The sequence below is a fragment of the Macaca nemestrina genome, chromosome 8 (genome assembly GCF_043159975.1).
Source record: "Macaca nemestrina isolate mMacNem1 chromosome 8, mMacNem.hap1, whole genome shotgun sequence".
NCBI classification, from domain to species: domain Eukaryota; kingdom Metazoa; phylum Chordata; class Mammalia; order Primates; family Cercopithecidae; genus Macaca; species Macaca nemestrina.
In genome coordinates, this window is record NC_092132.1 from 79444387 (window position 1) to 79467454 (window position 23068).

General features: G+C 38.2%; 1 protein-coding gene across 4 annotated transcripts in view; it reads left to right on the forward strand.

Moving 5' to 3' along the window:
• The first annotated feature begins 1602 nt into the window (after positions 1-1602).
• LOC105482198 (phosphodiesterase 7A) overlaps positions 1603-23068 on the forward strand; it is a 129059-nt gene continuing 107593 nt past the window's right edge. Inside the window, exon 1 of one of the 4 annotated variants that reach the window (XM_011742214.3) lies at positions 1603-1787. In XM_011742214.3, the coding sequence (XP_011740516.1) occupies positions 1650-1787 (138 nt within the window). In that variant the 5' untranslated portion in view covers positions 1603-1649. Of the gene's footprint in view, positions 1788-5087; positions 6636-23068 lie in introns of those variants that run through there. The other 3 variants (XM_071068165.1, XM_071068163.1, XM_071068164.1) reach the window with 3 other exon arrangements.

The following is a 23068-nucleotide window of genomic DNA, read 5'->3' on the forward strand; positions in this document are numbered from 1 at the left end:
ATCTCATCATCAGTGGAAGCTATGCAGTGCTTTCAAAGGCCTCCCACCTTGTCAGTGGCTAGTCATCTCAAATCAGTAGAAGGGTGGGTGCCCTAAGAACTGAACCAAAGCAACAATTCTGCCAGCAGGGCAGAGGTTGTTCAGGCTGAAATCCCAAAGGCCGGAATGCGTTAGAAACAATCAGTTGATGCTGAAAGCTTGGACAGTTTAGTGAGAAATGTGACAAAATGAACACTTAAATTATACATCTAGCCGACAAATCAGGTCAAGAGCTCTTTATCTTTTCTAGCTTTCAAAAAATCGAAAGCCAACAAACAACGCTTTCGGTAGAGGGCCATGAAGTCTACTTTTTTCCTTTGTCTTCTCAGTATCATTCTTTCTCATTCTTTTCACCCATAATTCTTTCTCAGTCTTGGTTTTTTCCCGTTGTCTCCAGGCCCCCTTCTCACTTCCGAATTCTCGGCTCCCCTCTCCGCCCCTCGGGCTCGGGATGGCCCAGGGGCCGCACCTGCCAGGGGAGCGCTCGAGCCTGGCCCCACCAAGGGACTGGCAGTGACGTAGCGGGGAGGACGATGCCTGCGCGGCCCGCTGACGTCACTGCCGCAGCGGTCTCTAGCGAAGCCCATGAATGGGAACAAGGAGGGAAAAGCCAGAAGTGACCCCGCGGTCAGGGCTGAGGAGGGCTACTGCGCCGCGTGCTTTGGGTTTCTAGGGTCGGCAAGCCGGAACAGCGTCTCTAGCGCGGGATGAACCCACCCCATACCCTCGGGGCGCTGGAACGCACGAGTTTAGAGCTCAGGGGGATGCCCCGAAACCCTGGGGCCTCGTGCGCACGCGCCTTGGCTTGCGAGGAGCTAGGGGAGGGAGTTATGGCAGGGCGTGAAGAGAACTGCGGATGAGATAGATGGGAGAAAACGTTTGTCGGGAGGGGACTCCGACAGAGCTCTAGGGTGCGGAACACAAGGAAGGCTACTGTCGCTCTCGGTCGCTGACCAGTCTCCCTGGGCGCTGCGGCGGCGCGGGGCGCTGGGCCGGCGGCGCGGCGTCGTGACGTCACGGTGGCGGCAGCCGTGGTTGGCGCAGGGTCCGCGGCTGCAAAGTGTGAATTACGCCGGGCTCGCGCCGGCGGCGGAGTGAAGTCAGGCTCCAGGGGAGGGGAGGGGCAGGACTCCAGCGGCGGCGGCGGCAGCGGCCCGAGCTGGTCGCTGCTACTGAGTGCCCCCGCCCCCTGGGTCTGGTCGCTGGCTCCAGCCGTCTTTTCTTGCACCGCTTTGCTCCGGCCGTGCTCCACTCGAACTCTGCAGTCCGGGTACCTGCTCCTCTCGGCCGAGGAGCCCCAAGGCGGCGGGGTTCCCTCTCCGACTTTGCTAGTGCTGGCCCCGCTTGCACCCCGTCGCCCCTCGCCTGGAGCTAGGCGCGCGCCGGTCCTGGTAATTGGCGCCGCGGCCGCCGCAGAACCTTCCCGCCGGCGGCCCGAGTGGAGGGCTGGGGTTGGGGAGGCGTGAGCTCGGCTTCCCGGCCCAGGGTCGGCCCCCGCCCGCCCTGCCCCCGTCTCGGCCCGGAGCCCCCGAGCCGCGGCCCCCTCCCAGTGCAGGGGCCGGCGGCCGCGGCAGGGCGGGCGCCGCGCGGAGGCAGGGCGGGTGTATTCAATGGAAGTATGTTACCAGCTGCCGGTACTGCCCCTGGACAGGCCGGTCCCCCAGCACGTCCTCAGCCGCCGAGGAGCCATCAGCTTCAGCTCCAGCTCCGCGCTCTTCGGCTGCCCCAATCCCCGGCAGCTCTCTCAGGTAATCGCCGCCGCCGGGCCCACACTTGGGGGCTTCTCTCTTTTGTTTCCCTCTGCCCACCCAGCTTCACCTCCGCGACATCCCCCAGCCCGCGCATTGTCCATTGTCTGGGGATTTCTAGGCTGGCCTTTCGACTGGGGAGCCTTTTCTTTGAATCCTCCTGGCTGTCCCCCCTCAGTTCTCCGCCTCCCCAAAACCCCACACTAGTGGGCTCCGGGATCCTCTCATCACACCCTCCCCAGGCCTGTCACCCTCCGTGCCCAGCAGTTTAAGCCTCAGGAATGACCGCCCTCCTCTTTTTCGGTCTGGAAGTTGAGTATTTCTTAGTTGTGGCCCTTGAGTACACCTGTGCTCCCCCGCCTTGCAACATACCTGTCCCCCCTCCCATACACACACCTGTACGGGGTTCGCGCCTCTCCTCCCCCAGCTCCCGCGCACCCCGCGGCGCTCGCCTGGTCCTGCGGTTCTCTCTGAACAATAGGCCTAGATGCCCCGTTGCTGTCGTCTCCCTGACTCCTTCGTTTCTGTGGTTGGGCTGTACTGGGTATCAGAGGAAGAAGTCTGCAAAGTTCATAGCCAGGAATCAGTTTTGTTTTTAATTTGATAAGGAGATTTTAGGAGAGAAACTACTGATGTGCACTGATGGGAAGACTTTGAGTGGTCCAATACCAGTTGCTCCTGAACATTTCTGTTTTTTTCCTGTGGTGATGCCGTTGGTCCACTTCCTTAGGTTTGGCTAATTTTGATTGCCAGACTTAAAACAGAGGGGTAAAAAAAATTTTGTTTACATCTGAACTGAATGCCTTCACTTTCTGCTGCCAGAAGTTATGGCTAATGATCACTTTTAAAATCAAATTTTTCCTATTGGTTAATATTATCTTTTATGGGAGTGTATGTTCTCTCTCCAGTTGTATTGTATCTTGAGCAAGGGGTGTGTGTGTGTGTGTGTGTGTGTTTGCAGGTAGTGTGGACAGCACCTGGTAGTGTAATAAGTGTCTAGTAAATATTTGTCATTTACTTCTTTGCCTGAAGTGATTGTAGAAGGAGCAAGAGCCTATATTTCGGTTTCTCTGTGAATCCTTTTTATCTAAAAACTAAAACTTATTTCACAGCACAAGGTAGTATGCTAATGAAGTCAGAGCAGACTTGTGAAAATTACTATAATGTGTCATTTAGAATAATATTACATGGTTATTTTGAAGGTTAGACCTGTGATCTGCCTTTTTAGTACCACTTAAAGCATGTTCAGATTCCAGAATTAATGTTGAGGAAATATTAATGCACTGCTGAAGAAGGTTTTTAATAGTAGTAGTTAAAGATTTTTAATGAAAGTAATGTTTTTCACTTCTAAATATTATTTTACTTCCTCAGATCAGCAGGCACATGACTAGCAACTCATTTCCAGTTATATCTGAATAATAAAGGCAATCACTGATTATTTATACAATTATAAATTGTGAATAAAGTTCTTGTGCTCTCTGAGGAGAAAATGAATGAGAAGGAAGATTCCAAGGAATCAAAATGAAGCTGATGCCAGGGGTTTTTCCTGATGTCTTAATTAATCCACAGAGACCAATTTTAAGCTCCACTTCTTGGTTCATTTTTCTAGCCTTAGGTTTAAATGGGTAATGTAATTTTAAAAATATGATTGTGGCAGATGAAGCAAATATTGTAGAGTTACACCATATTTTACTAACCCTTACAACTTTTTTAAAAATTTCTGAACCCCAAAGTGAAGTATATAGGAACTTCTTAAACTTTGGACAGAAATTTTCCTCAATTAACACTTTTTCTTCTATTAACATTGTGGTAAATGTAAACTTAGTGGATGCTGAGATGGACATACTTATCATTATCAAGACTTTGCATATCATTTAATAATAAAGCATATGTTGATATTGGTTTCTTTAGGCCTAGATGGGAATTTGTAATAGGAAAAAGAAAGGAGACAGAAAATCTTGGAATCCTACTCAGAGCTTGTAAAATAAACATTTGGTTTAATCAAATGCTTTCTTTACCCTTAAATTTTTAGTTCCTAAACCTGAATGTACAGAAGTTATAAAAAGTTTAACAGGTTTTGCAATTTTTAAGAGGCTTAGGGAAAAAAAAACACCCCCCCCTTTTTTTTCCCAAAAAAAAAAGACTTTAAGTAAAATAATTACAGTTTTTGTACTTTAAAATATGCTTAAAACTGGCAGCCTTCCTTTTCATTTCCTTATTGTTACCATAGTATTGGAGCCCAGCTCCTAGTAGGTACTTAATGAATATTTGTTGAATGAATGAATAGGTAATGAAATTATCTCTGAGCATCAGTTTTAAATATGAAGACAATATGGGAGCATGAAGGTACAGCACAAATTCTTTTATCCAAAACTTGGTTTGGAACTTGTAACTTCAGACCATAACAGTTCAAGTAATACACAGAAAAGACTGAGTGACCAACATTGATTTGGAGATCGTCTCAAAGCCAGTGTGTTTTAGGCAAAGTTCTGACACAACTTGTTTTCCAAGTAGCAGCAAATTTGAAGTGGGGTGGGAGGCTGCCAGAGTCAGTTCACACTGACAGCAGCAAAGGTTGACAGCAGACACACCAAAAGCCAGGGGTCAGAAGAAAAACTCTTCGAAGCAAAACTCTTCGAAGCCAGCAACTTTTACAAGCACCCTGGGACATTTAGTTCAGGGGCTTGAGTGTTGTACAACACAGTAAGTTTCAGTCAGAATAATGTTAATAGCGCCTGTTTTTTAAAGTTGAAAGATTTGTACTGTTTTTTGTTTTGTTTTGTTTTGTTTTTTAAAAGATTTCCATGCCAAAGAGTTTAAGTATTGGTGCTGAAATGGACAAGCTTGAGTTACCTGAAAAATTCATTTATGTGGAACACCAGATCTTCTAAGGGTGCCAAGTAAATGAGGCGTTAATTTTTTGTTTTAAAGTAGGACGTATACTATTTCAAATGGTTAATATGAGTTTTTTGAATTAGTGAATGATAAAGTAGGTGAAGCTTGTTCTTTGTCGTTTTTGGATATCTATTGTTGAGAGCTGAGTTTAAAGATTCATGTTTAAGAATAACATTCATATTTGGAAAAAAAATATTGTGGAGGCAGAAATTGTGTCTTGTTCACCATCATATCTATGGTACTTTGCATAGGTAGGTTCTTGGTAGATGTGAAAGTTGAGTGAGTATATTGATGAGTATGCCAAAGCACTGCAGTTGGAATTATTCAGTCAGATTTTCTGTGCACTGGAAGCAAATCTTATATGGGTTAGAAATTTGAGTTTTAATTTTTAGAAATCTATCATTAATTTATATTGTTTCTAAGTTAGCATTTGTCTTTTTTTTTTTTTTAAAGAAATACTTCACAAATATGTACTCATAGAATACCTTCTTGTGAGTGAGGCTCCTTGTGTTATGTGTTGAGAATATGTAAGGAATTACAGGCTGAGCATCCCTAGTCTGAAAATCCAAAATGCCCTCAAATGGAAACTTTCTGAGTGCTGACACGGAGACAGAGATTCTGCTGTTATTTTTTGCTGTTGAGCAGCTGATGCAGGTATTCTGGGGCTGCTACTGTGCTGCCTGGTTATCCTAAACACAGTATTTTCTCACTGTATTAATGGTATGTCATATTGTTTACCGTTAAGTTCTTTTGTGTGAATAAGTGTGAGAAGTGATTGCTTATCACTAGCATATAAATTCAGAGTCAGAAATGATGGTGATGCCAAACAAGTACGGATCGACCACATGGGTGATGAGATCGTCCACATGGGTGATGAGACGCCTTTGCTTTCTGGTGGGTCAGTGTACACAAACCTTGTTTCATGCACAAAATAAAAGAGTGTGTAAAATTACCTTCAGGCTATGTGTATAAGGTGTATATAAAATCTAAATGATCTTTGTATTTAGACTTGGGTCCTATCTCCAAGATGCCTCATGATGTATACACAAATACTACAAAATCCAAAAAAGTCTGAAATCCAAAACACTCCTGGTCCCAAGCATTTTGGATAGTGATACTGAGCTTGTAGTAGTTTTTTGTTGTTGTTGTCTTAATCATTTGTAACACTGCCAGCCTAACCAAGTTTTCCTTTGTATGCATACCCTTCCTTATACACAACCATTTTTCAACTACAGTCATTATTTCCATTCTCTCTTTAGCAGTGTTCTTAGTATATGACAAATTATCCAGGTCCTGTGAGTGCCAGAATAGTTCAAAGCCCCTTTGATAAAAGTTGGTTCCTCCTTCAGGAAACTTACAGAATTGTGATAGAGAAAATGGTATGATTATATGTGGGGTAATTATTATACTGGAGTTATCAAAGTGTTATGAGACGATAAGGAATGTATGCCTAAATTTCTGGTTTAAATCAGGGTTAGCCTTACGTAATCATTGAGGCTTGCTTAGGCCGAGGACTGAAGGTTAAGCAGTTGTTTCTAGACAAATGAGTGAACGTAGCGGGAGGAGGAAGGAGGATGGCCCATGTGGATATGATCAGAGCTGTCCAGTAGAATTTTCTGTGATGATGGAAATGTTTTTGCACTATCCAATGATAGTCACTAGCCTTATGTGGCTAGTGGGCACTTGAAATATGGCTAGTATGACTGACGAAATGAATTTTTACTTCAGTTTTATTTAAATAGCTACATATGGCTAGCAGCTATTTAGTTGGCAGAGCAGAGGTATTGTCTTAATAAACTAGAGTGAAGTCGTGTTAATCTATAAGCAACACATTCTCTGAATGTTGAACATTTTTTGTTTTTAGGTTTTTGTTGATGTATGCAAAACTTCGTTTAATGAACACCTTCATGCATGCTTGATAAAATCTTTAAAATCACTAGGGTGGGTCAAAAGGTAAGAACATCTTTTGACATTCTCAAAAGGATCTATACTTCGATATTACCAAAATATGTGATTCTATGTGTTTCATCTCCAATCATATATTATTAGACATTTTATAAACATTTTGCTACTATAGTAGATGTACTGTGGTACACTGAGTTTGTTTTAAATTGCAGTAAGCAAGTGTGCGTTCTGAAGTATTGCTTGTGCTGTTTGTATTTGCTCTTTTGTGAAATTTTATTTGCATGTCCCGTGCTCATTTATAAGGGCTCTTGTCTACCCAACATCAATATATAAATGTGCATTATTCCAAATTACTGTTACCATAATAGTTGCCTCTTTGCAAACTTAGATACAGAAGCTGATACAGTGAATAGTGTGGCCAGTGAGTGGGATACCCCAAGGGAAGTGGTTATACTTATGAGACCTTCCTACCTGTATATTCTCAAAACACCTGTTTTGTTGGGACCTTGGCTTCATTTCTGTTTTCAGAAATGCTTCATACTTTAATTCTTCATACTAAATTTAATACTACCATACTTTAGCTTTCACTTCTGAGCTAATATGTGTTTATATTTCAGATACATGCTCAAATATAATATTAATGTAAATCCATAGTGTATTTGGAGTGGGAGTATAGTTCTAACAGGGTGTTCAAATTTCTAGTTTATAGGTTGTCAGGAACACATTCAGTCTAGGAGATGTTGTTTATATGCTGAGATTTTACTGCTTTGTTGCTATGCCTAGAGTTCCATCAGCTGTACATGCTGTCTACCCAGGAATTCCTTCTTAAACACAAAAGGCTGCAAGAGGTAAAATATTAAGCCCTTCACAGAAGTTATGAAGAGGGAGGGTTGCCATTCATTCTCTTTGAGGCAATTTTCAACTCTTTTCTTCTTCTCTTCCCTCCTCTTCCTTCACTATTGACCAGAGCAGTTTTAGAGAATTGCGTTGTTTTCTGAGGATGAATGTAGGGGCAAGTTTGGGAAGAGAAGAGCTGAAGAGAGGGGGAGTGGACAAAACTTAGCTTCCTTCTCATTTTTATCTAAGATCGTAAACAGTCATTTAACTGGATTAAAGACCTAGTAAATTTAGATGATGAAGAAGTCTTACTGCATGCAGGCCCTCTTAAGGAATTTAATTTTCTTTGTTTGATTTTATCGATCACATTTGTTTATGTGTTTATATAAAATCTATTTCTGATTTTGTTAGAAGTCTCTTGACTAAAGTCTTTTCAGATCTAGACATTCTTAAATTCCCTGTGTTCACTACAAAAAGCTCCAATTCATTTTGAATCTTCTAATTTAAAAATAATTCAAAACTTTTAGATTCTGGCTATGAAGTTGCTTATCTTTTATGTTTAATTTGAATTGAGAGAAAATTTAGACTTTATTCTCTTCCACATTTAAGTGGCTTATTCTTGCCTAAAAGTAACATAGACTTTGTTGATTTTTTTATATTGTTGCCAAACATGCTTTTCAAAAGGTTATTCACAAATAAGTGATACTTTTGCATATTTGCATTCAGGTGTAAGTGTTCATAGGATCAGCATATGAGGAGAGGAACAAAAACTAGATTTGTAGATGAGCCTTCTAAACTTACAGGGCTTTATTTTGGCTGCTGGTAGGTTCCTTTTATAAGGGACCTGTGCCACTGATTGTATGGTTGACATAAGAAGCATCTCCTGCTTATAATTTTCTTTGAGTAGCAATTTTGGATTGCTGCTCCATGCCTCCACCTGCTGGTCGGGATGGCTGTTCATTTTCAGAAAGTGATGGCTAGAGGGAGATGGAAAAGACCAAGGCAAGTCAAGGTAGAATTTGGGGGAGAAAATTAGTTGTTAACTGAGATAACTAAATTTAAGCAAAGTCCGCTTTACTTCTCGGAATTTTGAGTAGAACAAACTGTAGTTCAGGACCATATAAAGAACTTGGCAAATGGTGCTTAATAAAGATGCAGTAGTTTTGCTTTAGTAGCAATTGTAATTACAGCGGACCCTTGAACAATGCAGGATCCAACTCCCTGTGCAGTCAAAAATTCACATATAACTTTTAATTTTTTTTTTTTTTTTTTTTTTTTTTTTTTTTTGAGACGGAGTCTCGCTCTGTCGCCCAGGCTGGAGTGCAGTGGCCGGATCTCAGCTCACTGCAAGCTCCGCCTCCCAGGTTTACGCCATTCTCCTGCTTCAGCCTCCCGAGTAGCTGGGACTACCGGCGCCCGCCACCTCGCCCGGCTAGTTTTTTGTATTTTTTAGTGGAGACGGGGTTTCACCGTGTTCGCCAGGATGGTCTCGATCTCCTAACCTCGTGATCCTCCTGTCTCGGCCTCCCAAAGTGCTGGGATTACAGGCTTGAGCCACCGTGCCCGGCCCAAATATAACTTTTGACTTCTTAAAAACTTAACTACTAATAGCCTACTCTTGTTGAGAAGCCTTACTGATAACATACACAGATGATTAACACAAGTTTTGTATATGTATTATATTCTGTCTTACAATAAAGTAAGCTAGAGAAAAGAAAATATAATTAAGAATATCAGAAGTAAGAGTTTACTATTCGTTAACTGGAGGTGGATCATCGTAAAGGTCTTCATGAACCTCATCATCTTCATGTTGAGTAGGCTGAGGAGGAAGAGGAGGGATTGGTCTGTCTCAGGGGTGATGCTTTGCAAGTTTTTATAAATTTTCATAAATATTCACAAAATTTCTTAGTATATTTATTGAAAAAAATCTGCTTGTAAGTGGACCTTCGCAGTTCAAACTCATGTTGAATTGTTAACTGTACTTGTTTCTGTTTTTGGAGTAACTCCTATATGGCAGATACTTTTAATTGGTGTAGTATTTTTTTGTTTTGTTTTGTTTTTGTTTTGAGACAGGGTCTTGTTCTGTCTCCCAGGCTAGAGTGCAATGGCAGTATCTCGGCTCATTGCAACCTCTGCATCCCTGCCTTAAATGACCCTCCTGAGTAACTGGGACTACAGGCATGCCCCACCACGCCTGGCTAATTTTTCTAGTTTTTGTAGAGATGGGGTTTTGCCATGTTGCCCAGGCTGGTCTGGAACTCCAGGACTCGAGTGATCCGCCCACCTTGGACTCCCAAAGTGCTGGGATTACAAACATGAGCCACTGTGCCTGGCCCAGTTGGTGTTTTTGATCTTTACAAAAACTCTATGAGATAAGTAGAGTTACTCCCATTTTTACCAAAGAATAAACTGAGTTTCCAGACATTAAGTTGCTCAAGGTATTATATGAACTTCCAGAAGGGCCTGTTGTGCTCCAAGACCTTCACTTTTAATCTGGCCTGCCTAATCAGGGCAGATGAGTGGACTACAGTTAGAATTTTGAGTCTACAAATTAAAAATTTTGTTGTCTTATGGATGTGGAAAAGGAGAACAAATTTGACTAGTTATTTGAAGAAATAACTTTCATTCTGATCTTTTCAAATCATATCTGGATTATTTTGTTCTAAATGCCATGTTCTAGGAGGCTGTAACTCAGCTAAATTGATCTCTGAAGATAATGAGCAGGTTGGTAAGGTGATTTGAAACCATTTCTCTGGAGGAAAGAAGTCTCAGATTTTAGCCAGCAGGGATATGGATGGAGATGGAGAGCTGGTGAGAGGTGACAGAGTATTGCTGTCTTCCAGGGTTTAAAGGACTGCCATGTGAATAAAAGGAAGAAGAGGGTTAATATGTTATAGATTTTGATTGGTTGTGTGTTCTTGATTGCTGTGCACTGTTCCTACTTTGTGTTAATGGTCTCTAATTGGAGAAGATATAAGTTTAAAGCTGTCATTTGTCCAAGGTAACACAATTAAGTAGTGGAAATGGGTTAAACTCTAGTTCATGCTGATTCTAAAGCCTGTGTACTCTCTTCTACTTCCTTTTGCCACATGGGAAAAGGACGTTACTTCAGAGGGCAAAATAAGTACCAGTAGCTAGGAACAGTAGGGAAATAAGGAGATCTTGTGTTTAACCATACTAAATCATAATCAAAGAAATGGATACTAAAAAATGTGATACTGGCTGGGCATGGTGGTTTATGCCTATAATCCCAACACTTGTGAGGCTTAGGTGGGAGGGTTGCTTGAATTCAGGAGTTTGAGACCAGCCTAGGCAACACAGAGAGATCCTGTCTCTACAAAAAAAAATTAAAAAATTAGCCAGGCATGGTGACAAGTGCTAGTAGTCCCAGCTAAGCTGGAGGCTGAGGTGGGAGGATCTCTTGAGCCCAGGAGGTCATGGCTGCAGTGAGTTGTGATCACGCTACACTACACTGCAGCTAAAGTGAGTTTATAGCTTGAAGGTTACACATGCACAATATTAGTAAGATTTTAAAAATTAATACTTAAATTAGTATTTTTGCTTGATAATTTGCTTTTGGGAATCTATTCTGAGGACATGATTAAAAATGTAGATAAAGGTTAATCTTCAAGTTTATTCATCCCATTATCACTGTGAAAAACTGGAAACATAATTTACAAATGATTAAATAGATTATAGTAGTATGTAGTATAGTATTTTTCATTATTTCTGTATTATGTCGGCACTTAAATGCCTTAAAGAATTTAAATGATATATAAAAATGTAGTTTACAAATGGCTCAATGGATTCTAGTATTATTTCTATATTGTGTACCCACTAAAATGATTTGAAGAATTTGAAGAATCTTTAATCGCATGGAAGAAATGCTAGCAACATAATTAAGTGAGGAAAAAACCCAGAGTATCTACAGATTATCTTAATTATGTTTAAAAAAAATAAATCACAAAATACATATATATCTCTATACCATGCATGCTTGCCAAAAAATTTTTAAAAAGCTAGATGTATCCCAGAACGCTAATTGAAGCTATCTCTGGGTGGTGAAATTGTAAGTAATTTTTAACTTCTTTATAATTGTATGTAATTTTATTGATATTCTTGTGTTAACGTAAATCTCTTCTTTAACCAAATTAATTTAGGACTAATAAGTCAAGTGAGTTGTATTTGGACCCAGATCTTTGGCAAAGCTGTTCATACAGGGTAGGCAGCTCATGAGATTATACATTTTCAACCAGTGACTGTTGAGACAGCAGCTTGAAAGATATTTAGATAAGGATAGTCTGAAGGGAGTGACTGATTCTTCCACCTTCATGATTCTGTGTTTTTTGTTTTTTGGTTTTTTTTTGGTAAGTCATATATATGCATGACATGACAGGTACACTTGCATAGCTCTGATTATTGTAAAGTAGTTTTACTTTCCATGGGAGATCCTGGGGGGTAAAATTAAATGTAGTTACTGTTTTGAAGAAGAGCTATTTGATGACAGTAGGTGAAGAGATCTTTAACAATGGCACTGGTGGAAGGAAGAGAGAGACACTTAGGAGTTAGGTCCTAGGAACTGATTTGCTTTGGGAGGTAAAAAGTATTCCTACTTTTTTAGTTTGGAAAGACCAGGTAGATGATGAAGCTAGTAACAAAATTGCAAATAGGAAGAAGAGGCAGGTTTGTTTTTCTTTCTTCTTTCAAAAACAAATGTGTGTATTTGTAGAGGGGAGTTCGTAAGTTTACTTTGAATATGTAGAGTTCAAGTGTCTGAACATCCAGGTGAAGATGTCCAGTAGGAAGATTAGCACTAATGTTATATTCTGACCTTTAGTACAAGGATTTTCAAACATTTTGCTCATATATCCCTTCAAAGAACTGGAAAAACAAAAAACTATGTACCTTCTCCCACATCTTGAGTTTTTCATCTGAGTTTTAATATCTGTAAATGATGTAATTTCTGGTGATGGTGTTCAAATCACAATTTTAAATGTGTATGAGGGGATTTTTAACAATTCATTAAAAAATATATGAACAGACTTAATTTTAACAGAATTTTTTATAGTCTTTTTTTCTCTTTGAACTCTATTTTTGTTTTACTTTCTCTACCTATTATCGTAATATATACTTTTATGCTGGAAAGCATTTTTATCAAAAATCATGTTATATTTTCTCTCATTTTTGTTTTACTTTCTTTACATATTATCCTAATATATTCTTTTATGCTAGAAAGCATTTTTATCCGTTATGTGATATTTTTCTGCAACAAAAGGAAATTCATTCATGAATTTAGTAGAGGGGAATAAAAAGTGCTTTATTTTAATGGTCCCTCAGTTTTGAGTTCTATGGACAGTTATAATACAAAAATAGGAAAATTGTGTATGTCCATAATGCTCTGTGTCAAATTTATTTTGGACTGAGTTATCACTTCAGTCATAGCCAGTAGACAATCAAAACAACATATGTTAATTACAAATTTTAATAAGTATTGAAGTAAAATTTTGTCAGAAATGCGCTTTCAGTGGGATAGATGGGGCTGGTTTATTTCAATTATTTTATCTATTTATAAATATTATTAGAAAAGATGGGGTTCTGCTTGATTCTGTTCCTTTTTTACTTTAATATTTGAAAGTATTGAGAAACCTCACTTATGAATCTAGTAGATGGTTATTAAAAAGTGCTTTATATTGCTTTATATTAGTAGTATCACCCATTCTTCTAGGTTGTATGCATAAAACAAAATAATCCATAATCAAATTATTTTTAATACTTAGGTAGCAACTGGGTTTGATTCTCCTTTCATTTTCATGGAAGTGGTGACACCTTGATATGAAAAAGAACCCTGAACTTAAAATAAATGTTAAAAAAAGAAAAAGAAAGGTATCAGTGTTTTTAGAGTAATTAACTTTCTCAACATGAATATATTGAAATGTCCTTTTGGCCACCTGGATGTTTTTAGCCCAAAGACAGTACTCCACAGCAAGTTTCAGAAAGTGTGAGAGTTACAGTTTTCTTTTATGAAGTGGCAGAGGGGAAAGAGGTAAAGGGAAAGAGGAAGTGGAAGTAAAGGAAAACAGACATGCTGTTGTCAGCAGAATGGTTCTAGAAAACTGTACAGATGGAAATTGAGAATATAATCATCAGTTCTCTTGAAACTCTCCATGCTCGTATACTTCCAGGGGTATGCATGACCCAATTTGTAGACTGCTGGTTTACTGTATTCTCTTTGTTACTTGTTACTACCTTGTTAGTAACTTGTTACTTGTTAAAACCTTGTTGCTGTATTTTACTGCTCTCCATAGCTATTCAGAAATACCTTATACATCTGTTATTGTTTTTCTAGGTTTTTGATTGCTACTAGTTCTGGGTTTCCATACTTCAGCACTCTATGGAATCAGAATGTCAGTGCTTGAAAGGGACTTTATAAATAATTCCATTCTCAACATTTCCGAAATTTAGCAGCTGAGGTTGAGAAGATGAAGTGATTTGCCCCAGATCACACAGTAAGAGAGTGGAGAAGTTAGGGCTTTCAATTTAGTTCTTCCAACTTTTAATCTGTTACTTTTCTCGCTATATTCCCTGCTTCCTTATAAAAGGATTGAGCTGTAGGAGTTCTTTTAGTTGCCGTCTTTCTTTAATGGACGTTATTTGGGTGGCATATCTTCTTTAATACACTGAAACAGTTTGTGGCACAGTAATCATGTGAAAAAGTTAAGAGTACAAACACACTCAGTTCTAAAAATATCTGAGTTACTTTTAATTAACATATAATCAGAGGTAAAGCAAAGTCATTATCAAAAGTATAATAGGTCATTTGGGAAGATAGCATTTGATTTGTTGAAATGTGATTTATGTGCAACTTAACCTTTTATAAAGAAAGACGTATCTCACTCACCTTTAAAAATTAACTTATGAATGAAGCCTTTTTCACCTTGGGGAACAAAAGTTAATATTCATAACATACAACAAGCTCACTCTCTAGCAGTGTTATGTATGAAATGGTGAGTAGTGGAAGTTTTTAGTAATTTAAATTTTTTAAAATTTTACTTTTTGTGTGAATTCTTCATAGTGAATATATATTTTAAGAAAAACAATGAAGTTTTTCTAAAAAGTAAAATGAAAAGATTCTTTACTTTTAACAAGGATAATACAATCAAATCCCCAAGAGTATAAGACTACTCAGTAGAGAATTAGCAGAAGACTCAAGCAGTTCCGAGAAGAAATATAAATGTAGCAAAACATGTATAACTTATCTAGTAATAAAGGAAATGCAAGTAAAAGATGGTTTGGCTTTGTTTTGTTTTGGCAGAAGAGTACCTTCATATTGGTGAAGACTGACAAAATCCACTGTTGGGAAGGATATAAGAAAATGAGTAATTTTATATGTAGAGTTGGAGTATCATTGGAATCAACCTTTTGAGAGGACAGAAGGTCTAGTTATGCAAATGAAAATTTTAAATTAGAATATTGCCCTTTCTGCAGACCTGGAATTTGTCCAAAGGGGCAATTGCAAAACTTTGCTAAGATATATGTATACAGATTTTTGGTAACAATTTGCAACATTGGTAATGATAGATATTTAATTCATTTCAGTGCTTCTCTGGGAGGGGGGATAGGATAAATTATGGGTATTTTAATTCAACAGAAAACTCTGTATCCAACAAAATAATGCCAAATAGCCATATTTGTCGTAGAAACATAGACATAACAATTTTTGGGGAAAAAACTAGTTGCCAAATGGCATGCCTGTCAATCTAACAGACATGCCATTTAATGCAGCTTTCTACATCTGTATTTTTGGATAAAATCATGTAAGATATTATATATCAATGTGTGAAAACATCCAAATCTGGAAGGTTATTCAATATAATGTTAACGATGGCTATCTTTGGGTAGTGAGATTCCTGATAATTTTTACCATTTTCGTACTTATGTGATTTTTTTTTAAACAATGAAAATATACCCATTTCAGAAATCAACAAAGCTATTTTTTGAAATCTTCCCACTAAAAAAGTAACATGTCTGTTAGTCAGAATATCATATAAGTGGAATTTTTAAATTATGAAGAGACTGAGGTCTAGTTAGTTAATAGTTTAAATAAGTTACAAGTATGTGAGTTGGAAGTGGGTTTTCACTGCCATATCCCTGTGTGCCTGGCATATAGAAGGTGTTCAGAGGGTATAGTCTGTTAAAATGAAAGTAGAGTCATGTGTCACTTAACGATGAGAATACATACTGAGAAATGCATCATTAGGCAATTTCATCGTTGTGTGAACATCATATTTACACAAATCTAGATAGCATAGCCTACCACACACCTAGGGTGTGTGGTATAGCCTATTGCTTCTAGGCTACAAACCTGTACCGCATGTTACTGTACTAGATATGTAGGAAGTTGTAACACAATGGTAAGTATTTGTGCATTTAAACAGGGAAAAGATACAGTAAAAATACAGTATTATAAATTTATGGGTCCACTGTTATACATGCTATCCATTATTGAACAAAATGTGGTTATTTGGCACATGACTATATAGGGTTATAATGTTTGGAGGAATACGCTGCATTCTTAATGAAAAATGAAGAAAATTAAAGTAAGTGTTACAGTGGATAGTTTACAAAAAACATTCTACCTACTTCAAAGCTAAGAAAGTAAACTTTCTGCTATCATTTAAATTAACTAAAATATTTGAGGGTCTCTATATACCTAATATATTTGAAAAATCTATAATGTTATCAAGAAAAATTATGACTTAAGATCATAGACTATTACTATTAGAAAGTACTGTAAAGTTCCCATAACATACAGATCAGTAAGCTGAAACTAGAGGTTAAAGGACACACAAAGTCATTACAGAAATCTCTTCTGTTGCACGTTCCTGATTTTGACTATTTATCCTTATGGAACACTTTTGGAATGGGCAGATTACCACTTTATAAGGCAATGCATTGTGTTTAATGGTGTAGTGTGGTTGAATAGTATTTATCAACAATTCTTGTTCACCAGGAATCTCAGAATGTGACCTTATTTGGAGTATGAGTCTTTGCAAATGTAGTTAAGATGAGAATATATGGGATTAGGACAGGCCCTGAATTCAATGAGTGGTATCTCTGGAGTCCCAGAAACTCAGACACACTCAAGGAAGAAAATCATGTGAAGATGGAGGCAGAGATTGGAGTGATGCAGCCACCAGCCGAGAACACCAAGGATTGCTGGGGGACATCAGAAACTAGAAAGGGGCAAGGACGATTCTCCTCTAAAGCCTTCAAAGGGAGCATGGTCCTGCTGACTCCTTGATTTTGGACCTTCAGCCTTCAGAACTATGGGATGATATATTTCTGTTGTTTTAAACCACCTGATTTATGGTACTGTGTTACAGCCCTAGGAAACTATTACAGATGGTTTTGATTATTTCAAATTTATTTGTTCATTTTTTCAGTCAGATTTATTGAGCACTTATTATATGCCAGGCACTCTGCTAGGCATTACAGAGATAAATAAGACATTGTTCCTGCCTTCATTCTTGGAATTTGACCCAGTAGAAAAAGTAGCTTTGTAAATAGACAATTACAATACATTTTGATACATGTTCTCACTAGAATGGTATATGAAGTTAAGTGATGGCACCTGAAGGTAGGAGAACCTGGAAAGTTTTTACGAAGTGAGATCTTTGTGTTTGGTTTCAAAGATAGAGTTGAAATCAGCCTCCATGGGTATTCTGTTTTATTCTGCCACTGCAGCGCCATCAGTCCTACCTAGTTCAAAGCGTAGTTAGCCGGCTGCAGTAGCCTCCTGTCACTAGAATTCTGCCTCCACTGTTTGGTTGAAGTAATTTTTAAGATGCAGTAAGATTGTGTCAGTCTATTCAAAACATCAGCGTGTTCTCATCACAGTAAAACACAATTCCAACTCCTTTTCATGATATGGCCCCACATGATCTGGTCCCTGCTACCTCTTCAATCTCTTCTCCTTTCACAGTGGTCTCCCTGCTGTTTGTGAACATGCCAGCTTTGTTCTCGTCTTTGTCTTTGCCCTGGCTGTTTTCTCAGACTCAAGCTCTTCCCATAGTTCCATGTCATTCAAGTATCAGCTCAGTCTTTGCAGAGGAGCCTTCATTGGCCATCCCCTTCAAAATAGCTCCCATCCCCCATCTATCCCATTACCTGTTACACTTTATTTATGACACACCTCACTAATTTGATTTGTATGTCTCTGCCTGGCATTCACTTCCACTTCACCCCCTACCTTCACCGCCATTGAATATATGGTCAGCAGACAGGAATCCTATTTATCCTATTGACTGCTCTGTCCCTAGTGTATATCACATAGTAAGTGTTCTTTACAAAAGAATGAAGAAAAACTTACTCATTTAGTCTCATGCTTACCATGTCAGAACATATGTTACCATAACTTTCCTCTGGATGAATCCCAAATTGTATTCTTCCCACCTACCTCCTCCAAGATTCCACCTTCATCTTTATACCCTTTCTGAATTGCCCTTTGTAATATTGGAACTATCTTAATCTCTAAATATATAAGTATAATATATGCAAGTCTTATTTAAGAATACACTGAAGTTTAGAACAGTAAGGTACCCAAAGTAACACAGCTATAAGTGGTATTTCTAGGATTTAAACTTAGATCTGTCTCTAACTAAAGCTCCTCTGCTGTGCTGTTGTGGAGGCTGATGTTCTTGGTAAGTGGGAGGTATAAATCCAGAATTAGAATAGGAGCCCAGTCCATTGGAATAGAAATAGCAAACATTCATTATTTGTTTCTATAAGAAGAACTGGGTGATATTTGTTAAAAGAACCTTTAAAAAGTAACTTGAATTTTTTTTTGGACTAAAGTTAATGTATGCTTGTTATAAAATACATGGAATATATGAAAAAATATAAAGTAGAAAGTAAAGACCATCCATAGTTCTTCCACTGAGAGATAACCACTCTTAACATTTTAGAATATTTTAATCAAGTATTTTTTGTGCAGAAATATTGTGATGATTTTTATGCATAAATCTTGAATTTTGAAATCATTTCCTAATGTAATTACTAGATCAAAGCATATTGTCAAATTTGTTTCCAGAAAGGTGATGCCAATTTATATTTCCAATATATTTAGTTTCCATTTCTGGAATTTGTTAAATATTAAACTTGTAATATATGTTTGTTATTAATTACCTGCTCTGTCTATAGGCATACCTCAGATATTGTGGGTTCAGACTATCACAATAAAGCTAATAACACAATAAAGCAAGTCACGTGAGTCTTTTGGTTTCCCCATGCATATAAAAGTTATATTTGCGCTGCACTGTAGTCTATTAAGTGTACAGTAGCATTATGTCTAATAAAGACAATGTACACACTTTAATTTAAAAATACTTTATTGCTAAAAAAGGCTAACAGTCATCTGAGCCTTCATTAAGCTGTAATCTTTCCGCTGGTCGAGGGTCTTGCCTCAGTTGATGGCTGCTGACTGATCAGGGTGGGAGTTGCTGAAGGTTGGGTGGCTGTGGTAATTTCTTAAAATAAGACAACAATGACATTTGCTGCATTGATGGACTTTCCCTTTCATAAAAGATTTTTCTGTAGCATGTGATAGTGTTTAATAGCATTTTATCCATAGGCAGAACTTCTTCTAAAATTGGAGTCAGTCCTCTCAAACCTTGCTTTATCAACCGAGTTTATGTAACATCCTGAATTCTTTGTTGTCATTTCAGCAGTGTTCACAGCATCTTCACCAGGAGTAAATTTCAACTCAGGAAACTACTTTCTTTGCTCATCAGTAAGAAGCAATTCCTCATTAAATTTGAGTGTTATATGGACAAGTTTCATGGCACCCCAGACAATTACAATAGTATCATTAAAGATCACTATCACAGATCACCATAACAAATATGATAAAACGTTTGAAATATTGTGACAGTTATCAAAATGTGACATAGAGATAAGAAGTGAGCAGATGCAGTTGGGAAAATGGTGCCGGTAGACTTGCTAGATGCAGAGTTGCCACAGACCTTCATTTTGTAAAAAAAAAAAAAAAAAAATGCAGTATCTGAAAAGCCCAATAAAGCAAGGTATGCCTGTATCTTCTGTGAGTTGTTTCTATTGGCTCTTGTTTTTCTGTTGTCAACTTAGTATATTTTATATCAATTTTTGAATTATTTTCTATTGAAAATGAACATTCTATCATATTTGTGGGAAACTTTCCATTTTTTTGCCTTATTTTTAATGTCCTACCTGTACTGCCAAATGTTAACTGGTAAGTCTTTAGTTGCTGTAATGATGTAATAATAGGGGTAAGTTCATTATTAATAAAAGTTTTTAGTATTTTATAAATCTCCCACTTGTAAACTTTTTGTCATCAATATATTAGTTTGATAAAGATCTTAATGCATAGCTAATTGTCAGTAATTAATGACTAGTTATCTCTTCATGTTTTTAATAAATGATAAAGGTGACAAGATAAATATTTTTCTAGACCTAAGAATGTGGAATGGGAGGAAAATTTTTTATGCATGTAACTGAATGTACTACAGAAGCATTCTCAGGGTTAAAGAAGTTGCCACACAGTCTCCCCCTAAATCAAGTATTCTTAATTTTGTGATGTTATAGTAAGAAAAATAGAAAATAAGACCCATTTTAGACAGATTACTTTTTTAAAACTTTTAAGTTTTTAAGGAGAATTTATATATCTTGGAAACATTTAAAGGGATTTTTTAAAATAATATTAACATACAAGAGGACAATTTGAAGGTAAAAACAGAACACAGATTACCTGAAATCTGTAGAAACATCATTGTTCAGTTTAATGTTTTCTTTGTCTCACAATGAAAATTCTCCAAATTCATTTTTGGAGAAAACCTTTCTGGAAGTGACTTTAAGGATTTTTGTGGTTGGCCTCAGCTCATTTCTATTTGAGGTGTGGTTTTTCAAATTTTCTAGAGGTTTTCCACCCTCCTCTCCCCATCAGTGGTATTTTTAAATGTCTTTATTTTAATGTTAGGACACCTTAGAGCAAGATTCAAGTGGGCTGTGCAAGAAGAACCACTGGAAATAGAAAAATGAAACTTGAGGATTTTACTTGTATTTATTTTTAACTTTAATTTTTTTGATCCTAGTTTTATTTATTTTCCATAGAGTGTTTGTGTATGTATATATAGATAGATAATAGATAATGAGATAGATAAGATAATACATTAAAATTTTGGAGACTACTGCCTCAGATAATCTGTTAATTACTATGCATTATTTCCACCTCCTCCAAACATGGGAGTGGGGGAGCCTGTGTAGAAATGTTTGTAACACTTCAAAGGGTTCTTGAAGTGCACTCATCATACCCCTAGGATACCATGTATCCATAACTTTCTTTGCTTCCTGAGTCCAGTTGCCCTCAGCTTTTTCTCTGCTGATTTATTTGACTTTATTAACGAACTCTGGTTTCAGTCTTTAAGGTTACAGCCTAGGATTAACTCTTAGCACAGCTGACCTTGTCCACTGCTCTCTTCTGATTTCAGTATGTTTGGTTAGAATATGTGATTCTTAAGAGCGGATACTGTTTATTTCACTTTCGTAAGCCCAGTGCTTCACGCAAAGTAGGTATTCAGCAAACGTAGAAAGTGAATCAAACTGTTACCAAGTCCTGTCAGTGACCTAGTCCTACAGAGAGTCCAGCTGTCCGCTCTACCCACACTTCCTCCTTTTTTCTCCTTCCCACAATGCCACCCCTTTCTCTGCCATGGCATTCAGTCATTTCTGTTCTGAAGTACCATATGCCATCTCAAGGTGGCTACTGTTTTTTCTTAGGATGACAAAGGTTTTCTGGAGAGCTTCTTGAAGTGGTATAGCATTCACAGTCTCTCATATAAGCTGATGGACAGCAAGGTCAGAATGAGGGGCAGTTTTCCAGCCCTTGAAGACTTTACAGAGGTCTCTGGATTTCTCCTGGGGCCTTGTTTATTCTAACAGATTGGTCCCTGTTGAGTAGTGGGATGACTGTAGGCAGCCCTTATCTTTAGTAATCTGTGGGATATAACCCCAGGTCAACATACCCTTTTTGTTTTCAACATAAAAGTATGCAACTAGAGAGTACTAAGCCAAAAGGCAATGGTTGTGAAATTCTGCCTATTAGAAACTGTATCAGCTCATTCAGGTATGACACCATTGGTGTCCAGTAGAAATATACTGTGAGCCACATATGTAATTTTTAATTTTGTTGTAGCCATATTTTAAAAAGTAAAATGAAACAGATGAAATTAATTTTATTTAACTCACTGCGTGTAAAATTTTATCAATTTAACATGTAATCAAAATTACAAAGGTATATATTTTATAGTTTTTAGATAATAAGTCTTCAAAAGTCAGTGTGTGTTGTCTGCTGGGAGCACATGTTGATTCTGACTATCACCATTTCAAGTATGCTATAGCTACAGATGGCTAGTGATTCTCACTGGACAGCACAGCTCTAAAAATGGACATTTACGGTACATATTGCTAGGGAGTCAGGGGTACCACTTATATAATTAGACCGATTTGCAGTAGCAATATATTACAGGGTTATACACATTTCTTCCCCTTCAAAACAATTGTTTTGGGGAACCTCAAGATACTGTATAAATTGGCTATATTTTTAGAGGGATTATATAGTTTCAAATATGAGAGGATGGCAAAGTTTTTACATTTATTTTGCTTTCTTTGGGTTGGGCTGTTTTAGTTTCTTGGTTTGGGGAGGAGGGAATTTTAACCTTAAATTGCTATTTTATGAGAAGCTATGCTTTTCACAGTGGGAACAGCGCTCATCCTTTTGATTTTTAGGTTAAGGGAAGCTTCATAAAGCTTTTTAGGTCTGTTTCTCATGTCTCCTTGCATTGAGGCATTATTTTCTCTAAAACATATACAAATAAAAAAGGTTTTAAAAATTCTATTATTTTTTATTTCATTTATTTATTTATTTATTTATTTTATTTATTTTGAGACGGAGTCTTACTCCAGGCTGCTGGAGTGCAGTGGCGCGATCTCGGCTCACTGCAGGCCCCGCCCCCCGGGTTCACGCTATTCTCCTCCCTCAGCCTCCCAAGTAGCTGGGACTATAGGCCCCTGCCACCACGCCCAGCTAATTTTTTGTATTTATAGTGGAGACGGGGCTTCACCGCGTTAGCCAGGATGGTCTCGATCTGACCTCCTGATCTGCCCGCCTCGGCCTCCCAAAGTGCTGGGATTACAGGCGTGAGCTACCATGCCCGGCCAAAAAAGGTTTTTTTAAAAAAGAAAAAGTCGAAAAGGCTTGTTTAGTTATATGGAGTTAGTCTTACTGGTTAAGGCTACTAGCTAGTGTCCTTGAGAAATATGAGTAGATAATTCTTATTAAAGAATGGAAATGACACTGGGTTGCAGACCAAGCACCTTGGATTTGGAATATTGGCCAGAGGACCCACGTTTTATAATAGGAAAGTCAGTAGGATAAAAATTTCTTAATCTGTTTTGGAACTGCTTTTCACTGTTTTACTATTTATATCCTCAGTTGTTTAAGTCAACAATTTCGGCCAGAGGTGGTGGCTCACGCCTGTGATCCCAACACTTTGGGAGGCCGAGGCGGGTGGATCACCTGAGGTCAGGAGTTCGGGACCACCCTGGCCAACATG